General features: G+C 53.2%; 1 protein-coding gene across 4 annotated transcripts in view; it reads left to right on the forward strand.

The window, feature by feature from the left end:
• The first annotated feature begins 5,937 nt into the window (after positions 1-5,937).
• Positions 5,938-14,525, forward strand: part of AP3S2 (adaptor related protein complex 3 subunit sigma 2) — a 62,839-nt gene continuing 54,251 nt past the window's right edge. The window contains exons 1-2 of one of the 4 annotated variants that reach the window (XM_073653221.1): positions 5,938-6,186; positions 10,171-10,268. In XM_073653221.1, the coding sequence (XP_073509322.1) occupies positions 6,118-6,186; positions 10,171-10,268 (167 nt within the window). In that variant the 5' untranslated portion in view covers positions 5,938-6,117. The remainder of the gene's footprint in view (positions 6,187-10,170; positions 10,269-14,525) is intronic. The other 3 variants (XM_073653219.1, XM_073653222.1, XM_073653220.1) reach the window with 3 other exon arrangements.

Consider the following 14,525-nt stretch of genomic DNA (forward strand, 5'->3'; position numbering starts at 1 on the left):
TACTGTTTCGCTGCACTATCACTTAGAAATCTTTTGGTGAAACAGCAAGACCTGGCCGTAAAGGCCCCGCGGTTTTGCGGGTGAAACAGCTGTTTCCCTTCAGGATACAATGATTGTGCAGCAATACAGTGGAAAGTCCGCAGTGGCACTGACCTATTGCAGTTTTCAGTCGCAGCATCTCTGCTACATGTCTATGCAGCCTAAGTAAAATGAGCAACTATCACAAAAGATTTCAAGTTGTCATTGATGCAAATGAGACAATAAATAATATTAAAGACTTTAATGGTTTGTGGAATAATAGTGCAATTCTGCAATATAGATATTAGCTTAACACATAACGTGCTTTGTTAAAAAAAAAATTGCCATATCCTTTTTCTGAGCACAATTATAAAGACCCCAAACTAACTAAAGTCATCTGATCCCCACAATGATGTCAGAGATGAGAAGGATGCAGCAATTTGGATTCAAAAGCCGGATCCTTCTATGTACAGATGAAACAATCCGCCATCAAAGGTGTTTGATGTTGGAGGTATAGGTTGGGAAATCGCATTGTGAATAGCCCCTAACATGTAATGCAAGCCTTTCGGTTCAGTCTACATATCGCCCAGTAGATGGCGGCATCTACTCAGTGTCTGAAAAGTCATACGTTTTCATCACACATTACTACTCTCTGGGCGCACTGTCTGAGGCTTTTATTGGGGTGCAGTGGCCCTATGTAGAGGAGAGTGTAGTCTGCTGCAAACAAGGTCACTCTTTGACCTTCACTGGGTGAATGGAGACCTAAGGATATGTTTTACCTATATGGTCTGTGGGAACTATTCCAATCATACACTGCAGATAAGGTTGTGTTCACAAATTGAGTAAAATTTCTCCTGGGTATTTGGTCACAGATCCACAAAGAATCCAATAAATTCTGCTTCAAGGTGTTAGTGGAGAATGGGAAAATTACTATTATTTTTCAGACTTTTACTCCACTCTATAAAAGCTCCTTGAATAAACTGGTCACAGATTAAAAAGATAATCCTGCCATACAGTGCACAGATGCTTGGCGTAAGTCCATCTCCGAGCCCCAGGCAGAGTTCTGAACATTGAATCTTACAAGGATGTGCAGCAAAATGCCTGTCAGTGTAAAACACTGTGAAAGTTTGGACTATCATCGGTGTGGGCTGCCATCTACTATGCCTTGGACCGATTAATGGTTCTAGGTTGTCTGATTTTCATTACCGCCTAATAATGTCCATCCTTTATATATTGAGCCAGTGCCTGTGTGGTGAATGTTATTTCCTCAATCACAATGTGACTACTATGCATTTTGCTTTTGTGTAATCCAGTTTTTGGTTACATAAAACAATATATTTATTCTTAGAGGGTTTGTCCACTAAACTACACTGTGTTCCAAATTATTATGCAAATAATATTTTCTCAGATTTTCCCAAATTACCTATATGAATTGCAGTCATTGTAAGTTTCCAGTCAAATAACTATTAGAGTACAATTGAAAGGTTTTTGTACAAACTGCCTATGATAACAGTATATTTAAAAAAAAATAAACTGCACTCAAAATGCATGTTCCAAATTATTCTGCACAGCAGAGTTTTCAACCTTTTCATTTTAATAAAGAACAAAAAAATGGTCATTTTTGAAATTATAAGCATTAGCAGGTTATTACAAACTGAAATCAAACAGTTTTCAACTCAAAACTTTATTCTAGGTGATGTAACATTTGCACATAGGACCGCTTGTTCAAAAGGAGCTTCTGAACTCTCTCGTCCGTTGAATTTGTCAGGTTTTGGAAGGTTTCTGCTTCAATTGTTTTGCATGAGGACAGAATACCCTCCCAGAGCTGTTGCTTAGATGTGAACTGCCTCCCGCCATCATAGACACTCCTTTTGATGATGCTCCAGAGGTTCTGAATGGGGTTGAGGTCAGGGGAGCATGGGGGCCACACCATAAGTTTGTCCCCTTTTATGCCCATAGCAGCCAGAGATGCAGATGTGTTATGTGCAGCATGAGACGGGGCATTATCATGCATGAAAATGATCTTGCTGCGGAATGCACGGTTCTTCTTCTTGAACCATGGAAGGAAGTGCTGTTTGAGAAACTCAACATACATTATGGAGTTCATCTTTACCCCTTCAGGGATCGTAAAAGGGCAGACAATCTCTCTCCCCATGATTCCAGCCTAAAACATTACTCCACCTCCTCCTTGTTAGCGCCATAGCCGTGTTTGCATGAGGTGTCCATCAACCAGCCATCCTCCACTCCATCCATCTGGACCATCGAGATCACTTCATGCATGATAATGCCCCGTCTCATGCTGCACATAACACATCTGCATCTCTGGCTGCTATGGGCATAAAAGGGGACAAACTTATGGTGTGGCCCCCATGCTCCCCTGACCTCAACCCCATTGAGAACCTCTGGAGCATCATCAAAAGGAGTGTCTATGATGGCGGGAGGCAGTTCACATCTAAGCAACAGGTCTGGGAGGGTATTCTGTCCTCATGCAAAACAATTGAAGCAGAAACCATCCAAAACCTGACAAATTCAATGGACGAGAGAGTTCAGAAGCTCCTTTCGGACAAGGGGTCCTATGTGCAAATGTAACATCACCTAGAATAAAGTTTTGAGTTGAAAACTGTTTGATTTCAGTTTGTAATAACCTGCTAATGCTTATAATTGCAAAAATGACCATTTTTTTGTTCTTTATTAAAATGAAAAGGTTGAAAACTCTGCTGTGCATAATAATTTGGAACATGCATTTTGAGTGCAGTTTGAGTTTATTTTTTTAAAATATACTGTTATCATAGGCAGTTTGTACAAAAACCTTTCAATTGTACTCTAATAGTTATTGACTGGAAAATTACAATGACTGCAATTCATATAGGTAATTTGGGAAAATCTGAGGAAATATTATTTGCATAATAATTTGGAGCACAGTGTAATATGAATCCACATCATAAAGAGATACTGTTACAATATCAGAAGTGTCCAGTGTTTGCTCATATTTTATTCAAGCACCAAAAACTCATCATAGGAACTTAGCAGACAGGATCTCGTGGCTTTTATGTTCCAAGACTTCAGCAATTGTTAAATCTCACAATTACAGCTTATCATGTATCCACAGGTGATGATCTCCGCACACCACTGGGACAGCCACGGTTTATGAGGAGATCCCTGTGTGACTGCCTCTCCATTCACATGGTGGATAAAGGACTCCAGTCTTGTGATCAGTGGGTGTCCCAGATATGGGACCCCCCAGTGATCAGATACTTGGGCTTTCATATTCTGTAAATAGGTGACCAGTTGTAATCATGGGACACCTCTTTAATGTCCTATGAGTAGTGAAATGGGGCTACCATGGACGACACTTGTTTTCCCTGCTCATCCCACAGATGCTTGATGGGAGTGAGATCTGGGGAATTTGGAGGAAAATCACCACCTTGAACTCTGCCATGAATGGCCCAGCATCCTACAGAAAGAGGCCGCTGTCATTAGGGAACAGCACTGACATGAAGAGGTGTACTTGGACAAATCAACATCCAGAGGAATACCAGGACCCAATGTTTCCTGGCAGAACATTGCAGAGAGCATCACGCGTTTACCCATATTGCATTCTGGAACCACATCTTCCCCAGGCAATGGACACGCATCTGATCAGCCACATGGTATAAAAGACTTGGGCACTTTCTTCCAATTTTCATTTCCCGCTGCCAATGTTCTTCATGTCACCTGTCTATTGATTTATGTTTTGGTGCTATTCACATGTCCGTGTTTTTTTAATGGATCATAGGTCTGTGAAAAACACAAGGAGACATGTCCAATTGTCTCCAGGAACTCGTATGAGAAGGGCCAATACAAGTCTATGGGTCTGTGAAAAACACGTACAGCACAAGGATGACATCTGTGTGCCATCCGTGTTTAACACTGCAAAGGATAGGAGCAGCTTTGTAATTCATTTATCCAGCCACATGGACCACATACTGATGGTAAAAACAGACACGCGGACCACATACTGATGGTAAAAACAGACACGCGGACCACATACTGATGGTAAAAACAGACACGCGGACCACATACTGATGGTAAAAACAGACACGCGGACCACATACTGATGGTAAAAACAGACACGCGGACCACATACTGATGGTAAAAACAGACACGCGGACCACATACTGATGGTAAAAACAGACACGCGGACCACATACTGATGGTAAAAACAGACACGCGGACCACATACTGATGGTAAAAACAGACACGCGGACCACATACTGATGGTAAAAGCAGACACGCGGACCACATACTGATGGTAAAAACAGACACGCGGACCACATACTGATGGTAAAAGCAGACACACGGACCACATACTGATGGTAAAAACAGACACGCGGACCACATACTGATGGTAAAAACAGACACGCGGACCACATACTGATGGTAAAAACAGACACGCGGACCACATACTGATGGTAAAAACAGACACGCGGGACACATACTGATGGTAAAAGCAGACACGCGGACCACATACTGATGGTAAAAACAGACACATGGACCACATACTGATGACACCGGTACCATTTTTTCACGTACGTGTTTAAACACAGACGTGTGAATGAGGCCTTAGTCTTACCTTCTATGTAGGTTTGAGATACACGTATGTTGAGCAAAATTAAGTTTTCTTAGATTGAAAGGAAGTCCTCACCCCTACACACTTCCAAGCCTTATGATATACTTGTATTTGGTGCTACCGCCCACCACCGGTCCCCATACTCTTCCGCTACGCAATGAGGTGATGAAGATGTCACATTACAGCTGTGGAAGTTGGTCACTTTTCTGATGCGATGTCTGTAGTGACATCACCACAGCGGCCAGTGATTGGACGCTACAGTCATGTGATAGGACATGAGACCTCATATAAGAGCGCAGTTGGATGGCCATATAACAAGGACGACAATCATATCGCAGTGAATGGACTGACCGGCGGCTCTCCTGACCCGAGCGTGACAGCTGCATGGAAATACATGCTATCACGCCGGCCAGTCCGGGCATTGTGAAGCAATCGTCGTCCATATGACTGCACGCTAGGAGTAAGTAAGTGTGTAAAGAGACTTTGTTAGGGGGCCAGAAAGCCTATTAACCCCTTCAAGATGGAGGAAGTAACAGTCCAGCGTATATTGGGGAAGGGGTGGGCAGGGTGAATGGAGTGAGCGCAGTAGCTGAACCCACTTCATACAGGGCGGATGAAGCCTGCATTATACAGCAGCCACCTGAGCTAGCGCCGGTTGCTGTTGTTTAACCATTTAGATGCCATTTTCAACCTCTGACCGCAGCATTTACATGGTTCCTATCTCTGTGTGAGCCCGATATCGCATCCAACGGAGGAGTGGCAATGACTTACCATGGCAGCCATCGTGATGCCTCTGGCTGGGCCTTATAGATTATCATTTTTATAATATTCTTCAGTACTGAAGTTTATAGTACAAGCAATCAAATGATCGCAGCTTCAAGACTCCTACAGGGAAGTAAAAATAAGCGAAGGAAAAAAAAGAATAACAATATTACAATTATTCTGTATCCCCCAAAAACATGGCATAAAGGGTGATCAAAGCTTTGTATGTGCCAAATAATCGTCCAAAACCCCTACAGCTCACCGCAGAAAAACTGTCTCCACAAATGGTTATATAACCCCCTATAGAGAGGTGTATCGCAGTAATGTACGGCCATGAGGAACCCTGGAAATACAAAGCCAGAATTGCAATTGTATTCCACTATTTCACCCGAAATACATTTTCCCTATTTCTCAGTGCATTACCCTGTAAATGTAATGGTGTCCTGAACAACTACACTAGTCCAGCAAGGCTATGCCTCATGCAGGGAAAGCAAAGAAGGAAGGTAAGGGGCCTGCAAGAAAGGACGGACATTGTCACTGATACAAGTGACGAGAATGAGCAGCAGCCACAGCCCAGGCCGGACCCGCAGAGAGGAGCAGGGGCCGCTAATCCCCGGCACCAATACCTACCGGAAGTACCGCCGGGGGAAGGCTTCCACTGTGACACCGGGACCGGATGTGGATTCCCGGCTGGGAGCAGGAATTTTGGTGTCAGAGTCGCTGTCAGGATGATAAAAGCCATTCTGGTGTTTAATAATCATGGGAAGCCGCGATTCATGCGCTTCTACCAGCACTTTGTGAGTGACCGTGTGTACTGCACCGACCCCCGGAAATGGCCGGACCCCCACTCCCTGTTCTGTTCTGCTCAGCCCTAACCCCTCGTGTTGTACCCCCCTGCCCTGACTCCCCCGTGTTGTGCCCCCCTGCCCTGACTCCCCCATATTGTACCCCCCTGCCCTGACTCCCCCATGTTGTGCCGCCCTGCCCTGACTCCCCCATGTTGTGCCGCCCTGCCCTGACTCCCCCATGTTGTGCCGCCCTGCCCTGACTCCCCCGTGTTGTGCCGCCCTGCCCTGACTCCCCCGTGTTGTGCCGCCCTGCCCTGACTCCCCCGTGTTGTGCCGCCCTGCCCTGACTCCCCCGTGTTGTGCCGCCCTGCCCTGACTCCCCCGTGTTGTGCCGCCCTGCCCTGACTCCCCCGTGTTGTGCCGCCCTGCCCTGACTCCCCCGTGTTGTGCCGCCCTGCCCTGACTCCCCCGTGTTGTGCCGCCCTGCCCTGACTCCCCCGTGTTGTGCCGCCCTGCCCTGACTCCCCCGTGTTGTGCCGCCCTGCCCTGACTCCCCCGTGTTGTGCCGCCCTGCCCTGACTCCCCCGTGTTGTGCCGCCCTGCCCTGACTCCCCCGTGTTGTGCCGCCCTGCCCTGACTCCCCCGTGTTGTGCCGCCCTGCCCTGACTCCCCCGTGTTGTGCCGCCCTGCCCTGACTCCCCCGTGTTGTGCCGCCCTGCCCTGACTCCCCCGTGTTGTGCCGCCCTGCCCTGACTCCCCCGTGTTGTGCCGCCCTGCCCTGACTCCCCCGTGTTGTGCCGCCCTGCCCTGACTCCCCCGTGTTGTGCCGCCCTGCCCTGACTCCCCCGTGTTGTGCCGCCCTGCCCTGACTCCCCCGTGTTGTGCCGCCCTGCCCTGACTCCCCCGTGTTGTGCCGCCCTGCCCTGACTCCCCCGTGTTGTGCCGCCCTGCCCTGACTCCCCCGTGTTGTGCCGCCCTGCCCTGACTCCCCCGTGTTGTGCCGCCCTGCCCTGACTCCCCCGTGTTGTGCCGCCCTGCCCTGACTCCCCCGTGTTGTGCCGCCCTGCCCTGACTCCCCCGTGTTGTGCCGCCCTGCCCTGACTCCCCCGTGTTGTGCCGCCCTGCCCTGACTCCCCCGTGTTGTGCCGCCCTGCCCTGACTCCCCCGTGTTGTGCCGCCCTGCCCTGACTCCCCCGTGTTGTGCCGCCCTGCCCTGACTCCCCCGTGTTGTGCCGCCCTGCCCTGACTCCCCCGTGTTGTGCCGCCCTGCCCTGACTCCCCCGTGTTGTGCCGCCCTGCCCTGACTCCCCCGTGTTGTGCCGCCCTGCCCTGACTCCCCCGTGTTGTGCCGCCCTGCCCTGACTCCCCCGTGTTGTGCCGCCCTGCCCTGACTCCCCCGTGTTGTGCCGCCCTGCCCTGACTCCCCCGTGTTGTGCCGCCCTGCCCTGACTCCCCCGTGTTGTGCCGCCCTGCCCTGACTCCCCCGTGTTGTGCCGCCCTGCCCTGACTCCCCCGTGTTGTGCCGCCCTGCCCTGACTCCCCCGTGTTGTGCCGCCCTGCCCTGACTCCCCCGTGTTGTGCCGCCCTGCCCTGACTCCCCCGTGTTGTGCCGCCCTGCCCTGACTCCCCCGTGTTGTGCCGCCCTGCCCTGACTCCCCCGTGTTGTGCCGCCCTGCCCTGACTCCCCCGTGTTGTGCCGCCCTGCCCTGACTCCCCCGTGTTGTGCCGCCCTGCCCTGACTCCCCCGTGTTGTGCCGCCCTGCCCTGACTCCCCCGTGTTGTGCCGCCCTGCCCTGACTCCCCCGTGTTGTGCCGCCCTGCCCTGACTCCCCCGTGTTGTGCCGCCCTGCCCTGACTCCCCCGTGTTGTGCCGCCCTGCCCTGACTCCCCCGTGTTGTGCCGCCCTGCCCTGACTCCCCCGTGTTGTGCCGCCCTGCCCTGACTCCCCCGTGTTGTGCCGCCCTGCCCTGACTCCCCCGTGTTGTGCCGCCCTGCCCTGACTCCCCCGTGTTGTGCCGCCCTGCCCTGACTCCCCCGTGTTGTGCCGCCCTGCCCTGACTCCCCCGTGTTGTGCCGCCCTGCCCTGACTCCCCCGTGTTGTGCCGCCCTGCCCTGACTCCCCCGTGTTGTGCCGCCCTGCCCTGACTCCCCCGTGTTGTGCCGCCCTGCCCTGACTCCCCCGTGTTGTGCCGCCCTGCCCTGACTCCCCCGTGTTGTGCCGCCCTGCCCTGACTCCCCCGTGTTGTGCCGCCCTGCCCTGACTCCCCCGTGTTGTGCCGCCCTGCCCTGACTCCCCCGTGTTGTGCCGCCCTGCCCTGACTCCCCCGTGTTGTGCCGCCCTGCCCTGACTCCCCCGTGTTGTGCCGCCCTGCCCTGACTCCCCCGTGTTGTGCCGCCCTGCCCTGACTCCCCCGTGTTGTGCCGCCCTGCCCTGACTCCCCCGTGTTGTGCCGCCCTGCCCTGACTCCCCCGTGTTGTGCCGCCCTGCCCTGACTCCCCCGTGTTGTGCCGCCCTGCCCTGACTCCCCCGTGTTGTGCCGCCCTGCCCTGACTCCCCCGTGTTGTGCCGCCCTGCCCTGACTCCCCCGTGTTGTGCCGCCCTGCCCTGACTCCCCCGTGTTGTGCCGCCCTGCCCTGACTCCCCCGTGTTGTGCCGCCCTGCCCTGACTCCCCCGTGTTGTGCCGCCCTGCCCTGACTCCCCCGTGTTGTGCCGCCCTGCCCTGACTCCCCCGTGTTGTGCCGCCCTGCCCTGACTCCCCCGTGTTGTGCCGCCCTGCCCTGACTCCCCCGTGTTGTGCCGCCCTGCCCTGACTCCCCCGTGTTGTGCCGCCCTGCCCTGACTCCCCCGTGTTGTGCCGCCCTGCCCTGACTCCCCCGTGTTGTGCCGCCCTGCCCTGACTCCCCCGTGTTGTGCCGCCCTGCCCTGACTCCCCCGTGTTGTGCCGCCCTGCCCTGACTCCCCCGTGTTGTGCCGCCCTGCCCTGACTCCCCCGTGTTGTGCCGCCCTGCCCTGACTCCCCCGTGTTGTGCCGCCCTGCCCTGACTCCCCCGTGTTGTGCCGCCCTGCCCTGACTCCCCCGTGTTGTGCCGCCCTGCCCTGACTCCCCCGTGTTGTGCCGCCCTGCCCTGACTCCCCCGTGTTGTGCCGCCCTGCCCTGACTCCCCCGTGTTGTGCCGCCCTGCCCTGACTCCCCCGTGTTGTGCCGCCCTGCCCTGACTCCCCCGTGTTGTGCCGCCCTGCCCTGACTCCCCCGTGTTGTGCCGCCCTGCCCTGACTCCCCCGTGTTGTGCCGCCCTGCCCTGACTCCCCCGTGTTGTGCCGCCCTGCCCTGACTCCCCCGTGTTGTGCCGCCCTGCCCTGACTCCCCCGTGTTGTGCCGCCCTGCCCTGACTCCCCCGTGTTGTGCCGCCCTGCCCTGACTCCCCCGTGTTGTGCCGCCCTGCCCTGACTCCCCCGTGTTGTGCCGCCCTGCCCTGACTCCCCCGTGTTGTGCCGCCCTGCCCTGACTCCCCCGTGTTGTGCCGCCCTGCCCTGACTCCCCCGTGTTGTGCCGCCCTGCCCTGACTCCCCCGTGTTGTGCCGCCCTGCCCTGACTCCCCCGTGTTGTGCCGCCCTGCCCTGACTCCCCCGTGTTGTGCCGCCCTGCCCTGACTCCCCCGTCTTGTGCCGCCCTGCCCTGACTCCCCCCGTCTTGTGCCGCCCTGCTCTGACCCCTCTCCGGTCTTGTGCCGCCCTGCTCTGACCCCTCTCCGGTCTTGTGCCGCCCTGCTCTGACCCCTCTCCGGTCTTGTGCCGCCCTGCTCTGACCCCTCTCCGGTCTTGTGCCGCCCTGCTCTGACCCCTCTCCGGTCTTGTGCCGCCCTGCTCTGACCCCTCTCCGGTCTTGTGCCGCCCTGCTCTGACCCCTCTCCGGTCTTGTGCCGCCCTGCTCTGACCCCCCCCCCAGTCCTCATTTGCTCGGTGGCTCATTATCTTGTGCTCTCTCTCGTAGACTGAAGAGATGCAGCAGCAGATAGTGAGGGAGACCTTCCACCTGGTGTCCAAGAGGGATGACAATGTCTGCAACTTCCTGGAGGGAGGAAGGTACAAGTATGAGAACTTGTGTGCAGCCATGTAGTGCTCTGTATGACCATCACCATAACCTGTGAGGGTGATGGCCATAGACATACTGGCTGCCATCTGACTGCTATGTATTCTGACCCATTAATGACAGGCTGGCTCAGATTGGCAGCTTTCTATGGAGATAAGCAATTGCTGGGCAGCACTGGCCGTTTATGCTGGGAAATTAGAATTATTACAATCTATAACCACCAGGTGTCCCTTCTGCAGCCCCTGTAGCTGACCCGCTCCGGACCGGGCACTAGAGAGCAGCCAGCCATGGTCCTGTCGGCATCGACCAGCTGCACTTGCTGCTTTCATAGATCCTTGTTTATAGAAATAGTCTCTGCCATGGACCTTTATTATATAAATGGGGGGGGGGGGTTAGAATAGGAACTATGTGCTACCGCAGTCTGTATGTCGTAGCTTTAAAGTGGTAAGGTGAGGCGGCAGAATTAGGTTTTGGATGGATCAACTGCATGAACTCACAATGCACATGCAGAAAAATACAGATTGTGATGAGAGACATACATATAGGGTTCATTGACTTCTTACCACAGAACTGAGAAGCTGAGCAGTTAAACGTCATGACTGCCCCCTGTGATGCATATATTTGCGGCCTCTAAATTGCAGAGACCTTTGGTGTATCGAGTTTCGTTTAGAACAAGATTTGTACAGGTAGATATTGGCAAAAGTGGCATCTAGGAACAATGCACTTTCTGATCTTTGAGTTTTTTGGAGGTGTTATGTGTCTGGTTATGCTGGTCTGGTAATGATAATATCACTTATATACTTTATATTTTTTAAATTTAGGTTTTATTGAAAATTCTAGTATGGAAAGACTTATCTTTGTAGTGAATGATGACCTTAAAGTAGCAGTCAAGTTTTTCAGTATTTTTTGACGCTCCATGGGGGAAAGTGGGCCAGAAACTCATAGCAAAGATAATGATGATGACTGCGCAGCTCCTGTCCCACGGCTATAATGTAGGGGATGACTGTTCAGCCCCCTTATTGTATACTGATATCTATTTGCATAGCGGGAAAGATGATGACAATGACAGGCCAGCAGATAGAGATGGTAATGGCTCCAGCTGGTCATGTGATTCTGTACTAATTCAATATGGGATTTATAGCAGAGTGTAGAGGAATAACACGCAGGATAAAAGTTAGGAATTAGTGATGAGCTCGTATTGAGGATTTGGTTCATTTGGCTCCTCTCACCAAAAAATATTCAACTCTTTTGGATCTCGCGTGGATCCCTGTTAAATACCTGTTCACACTCAGGTAAACAGAATATTTATGGTAAAATCCCTTAGTCTCGATGCAGTTGGTTCCTCGCCCACATGCAATCAAGCGAATATCAGAGCATTTGCCAAGGATTTGAGTAGAGCTGCTTGAAGGTTTCCGTCTCTCTGGCAGCAGGACGGTGTCATCTTACTTCCATTAAGAGTCAATAGTAAAGTGCAAGTGACGCGCCCCTGGGCCTGTGTCGCGCTGCGTTGCGCATGCGGGAGCTTACCCGGAGCCGGATCTCTTGAGGGTTGTAGTCTCGTGGCGGTGATCCGGTCCGTGCCCAGGGAGTCAGACTAAGTGGCGCTGTATTAGCGGTAGATGTTGGACGACTACGCCACCCGTTGAGTACAGCTAAGGAGCTGCTGCTGCAGGGCAGACCGCTGAGGCCGGTGGTAGGATTGTGCAGCGTGATAGTATAACCCCCAACGGGAGGGGTATGGCCTCAGGGCAGCCGACGTGGATGATGGGGGTAGCAGGAACCACTCAGAGATGGTACGGTGTAGTTCAGGGTCTTTACTGGTGACAACGATAGACCCTCCCGGAGTACTGGCTAGCGATTGGGGCCTGGTCAGTCCTTGAGCAGATGGGATCTCCCCTGGCCAGGCGGAGTTGTAGGCCTCCCAAAACTAACGATACTCTTCTGGCTACCATGCTAGAAGCGGGTATAAGTAGCCCACGTCCCTGAGTGTACCGCGTGGTGCTCACCCGTATGGCCGGTGACTCGGGGCCTTCTAGTAGCTTCCGCTCCACGACGGCGGTGCTGGTCCCACGCGTGTGACCGTGCCTTCGGGTTTCTGGGCCAGAGGACCTGCAATCCCCTGCCGGTCGGTTTCTGCTGCTGGATAGGAGTTAGTCCCCACAGCCTCGGACTCCGGGTCCGGTGATAACTTCTCAGTCAGGGCGAGCTCTGCAGCTGCCAGCCCCTGACTCCTTGTAGCACTGCTCCCACAGAGCTCCTGATGTTCTTTCCTATATCTGCTTCTCTTCTCTGTCTCTACTTCTTCTCTACTCCCTAACCCTGCCTCAGCCCTAGGTTTATATAGGGGAAGTTCTTCCCCTCCCAGGACTGGGCAGGAGGTGTGGCATGCACAGGATCCCTGACCAAGAGACCTCCCACCTGCTCTCAGACATAACATTGCCGTTACTGTGGAAACCAGACCCCTGGGGTGCCACATTCCCCCCTAGTGAAATTTAGTACTCCGGGACTAAACATATTTTTAGAAAAACGTAACAAGGTATAAACAATAATAATACAATAAGAAAAACACATAAAGATGGTTACGGCGTGTCCGCAACCGGGTGCAGTCTTTGAAGAAAAGCAAGGTGTCCATTTCACCAAAACAGGGAGACGTAACCAGGTAGGGGTCTGTCCTGCCCCGAGTCCTTAACAGTCTTTAGTCCGTCCTGGGTTACGCTCCAACTATACACAAAGGATTCCCGGTAAATCCACCAAGGACTCCTATAAATAACTAGAAACACATAATTATACACAAGCAACAAGAAAAACAGGTAACCACAAATAAAACAATTTATACACTTCAAATCCTCCAACGTGCGGGTAACTGGCCTCTAGTGGCCCTAGTGGACCTACGGAGCTGACTGTCTAGCCCTGAACTACAGGGTGTAGGAGCTGTCAAGGGTAAACTGGGCAGCTGTCTACCGGCTCTTTGACTCACTAGGGGTACGGCAGGCTCACTATAAGCAGAGGGTTGATCCTCCTGTTCTGCTTGTGTGGAGTCTTCTGCCTCCTGGACCGGCTGCTCTTCCAGCTCTTCCTGTTGCTCCGTAGGCACTTGGGATGCTGGTTGGAGGAACGTGAGGACGGGTACCACAACTGCACCATTGACTTGAGTCCAGGACCGAGGGAAGTCTCAGAGCACAGTACTAACCATATCTTCCCTTTCCTCTACGGGTCGATGGTCTTCTTGTTCCTCTTCAGGGTTCCGTAGCTGTTCAGGACACTTCTTCAGGTGATCCCGGGATACAATGGCTATGGTCTCCCCTCCGTCTTTACTGATGGTACAGACTTTCGGGTTCTCGTGGCTTGAGGGCAGTACGGTGTACGGGTCCTTCTCCCACTGGTCGTCCAACTTGTGGAGCCGTCTTTTCCTCTTCAGGACCTGCTCTCCGGGTACCAGGGGAACAGCGGGAGCATACTGGTTGTAAGTTTTCTCTGGTCTTTCCCTAGCCTGACAGAGACTTCGCTCCACGCTCTCCTGTACTTTCCGGTACTGCTGCTGCCTCTCTGTGTCCCAGTCTGCTTCTGGTGAAGTGTCCTCGGGTGTCAGGACTCCCATTTCCAGGTCAACAGGTAACTTACCAGGTCTCGCCCTCATTAGGTAAGCCGGGGTACAGTTGGTGGAACCTACCGGGATGTGGTTGTATAGGTCCACTAGATCGGGCAGCTTCTCAGGCCACAGACTGCGTTCTTCCAGGGGCAACGTTTTCAGGAGATCCATTACCACCTGGTTCATTTTCTCACAAAGTCCATTAGTTTGCGGATGATAGGGTGTCGTCCTTATCTTCCGGCAGCCATACAGATTGCAGAATTCCCGGAAGACCTCCGCTTCAAAGGCAGGTCCCTGGTCCGTCAGCACTTGGTCCGGGTACCCGTGTGGACGGCAGAAGTGCTGCTGGAAGGCTCTAGCTGCTGTTTGAGCCGTTAAGTCCTTAACGGGGACGACAACCAAGAACCGGGAGTAATGATCCACAATGGTTAACGCGTAGACGTAGCCACTTCTGCTTGGGGTCAGTTTTACATGATCCAAGGCTACCAGTTCCAACGGCTGCCGGGTGACGATGGACTGCAGGGGAGTCTTCTGGCTGGCACGGTCCTTCCTTCTTAGGTTGCACGGGCCACAGTCTCTGCACCACCTCTCGATGGTTCCTCTCATGCCTACCCAGTGGAACCGCCCACGCAGCAGGAACTCCAGCTTCTTCCATCCGAAGTGTCCA

This window comes from Phyllobates terribilis, unplaced genomic scaffold (assembly GCF_046119375.1).
Source record: "Phyllobates terribilis strain yellow unplaced genomic scaffold, ASM4611937v1 Scaffold_11__3_contigs__length_659146591, whole genome shotgun sequence".
Lineage (NCBI taxonomy): Eukaryota > Metazoa > Chordata > Amphibia > Anura > Dendrobatidae > Phyllobates > Phyllobates terribilis.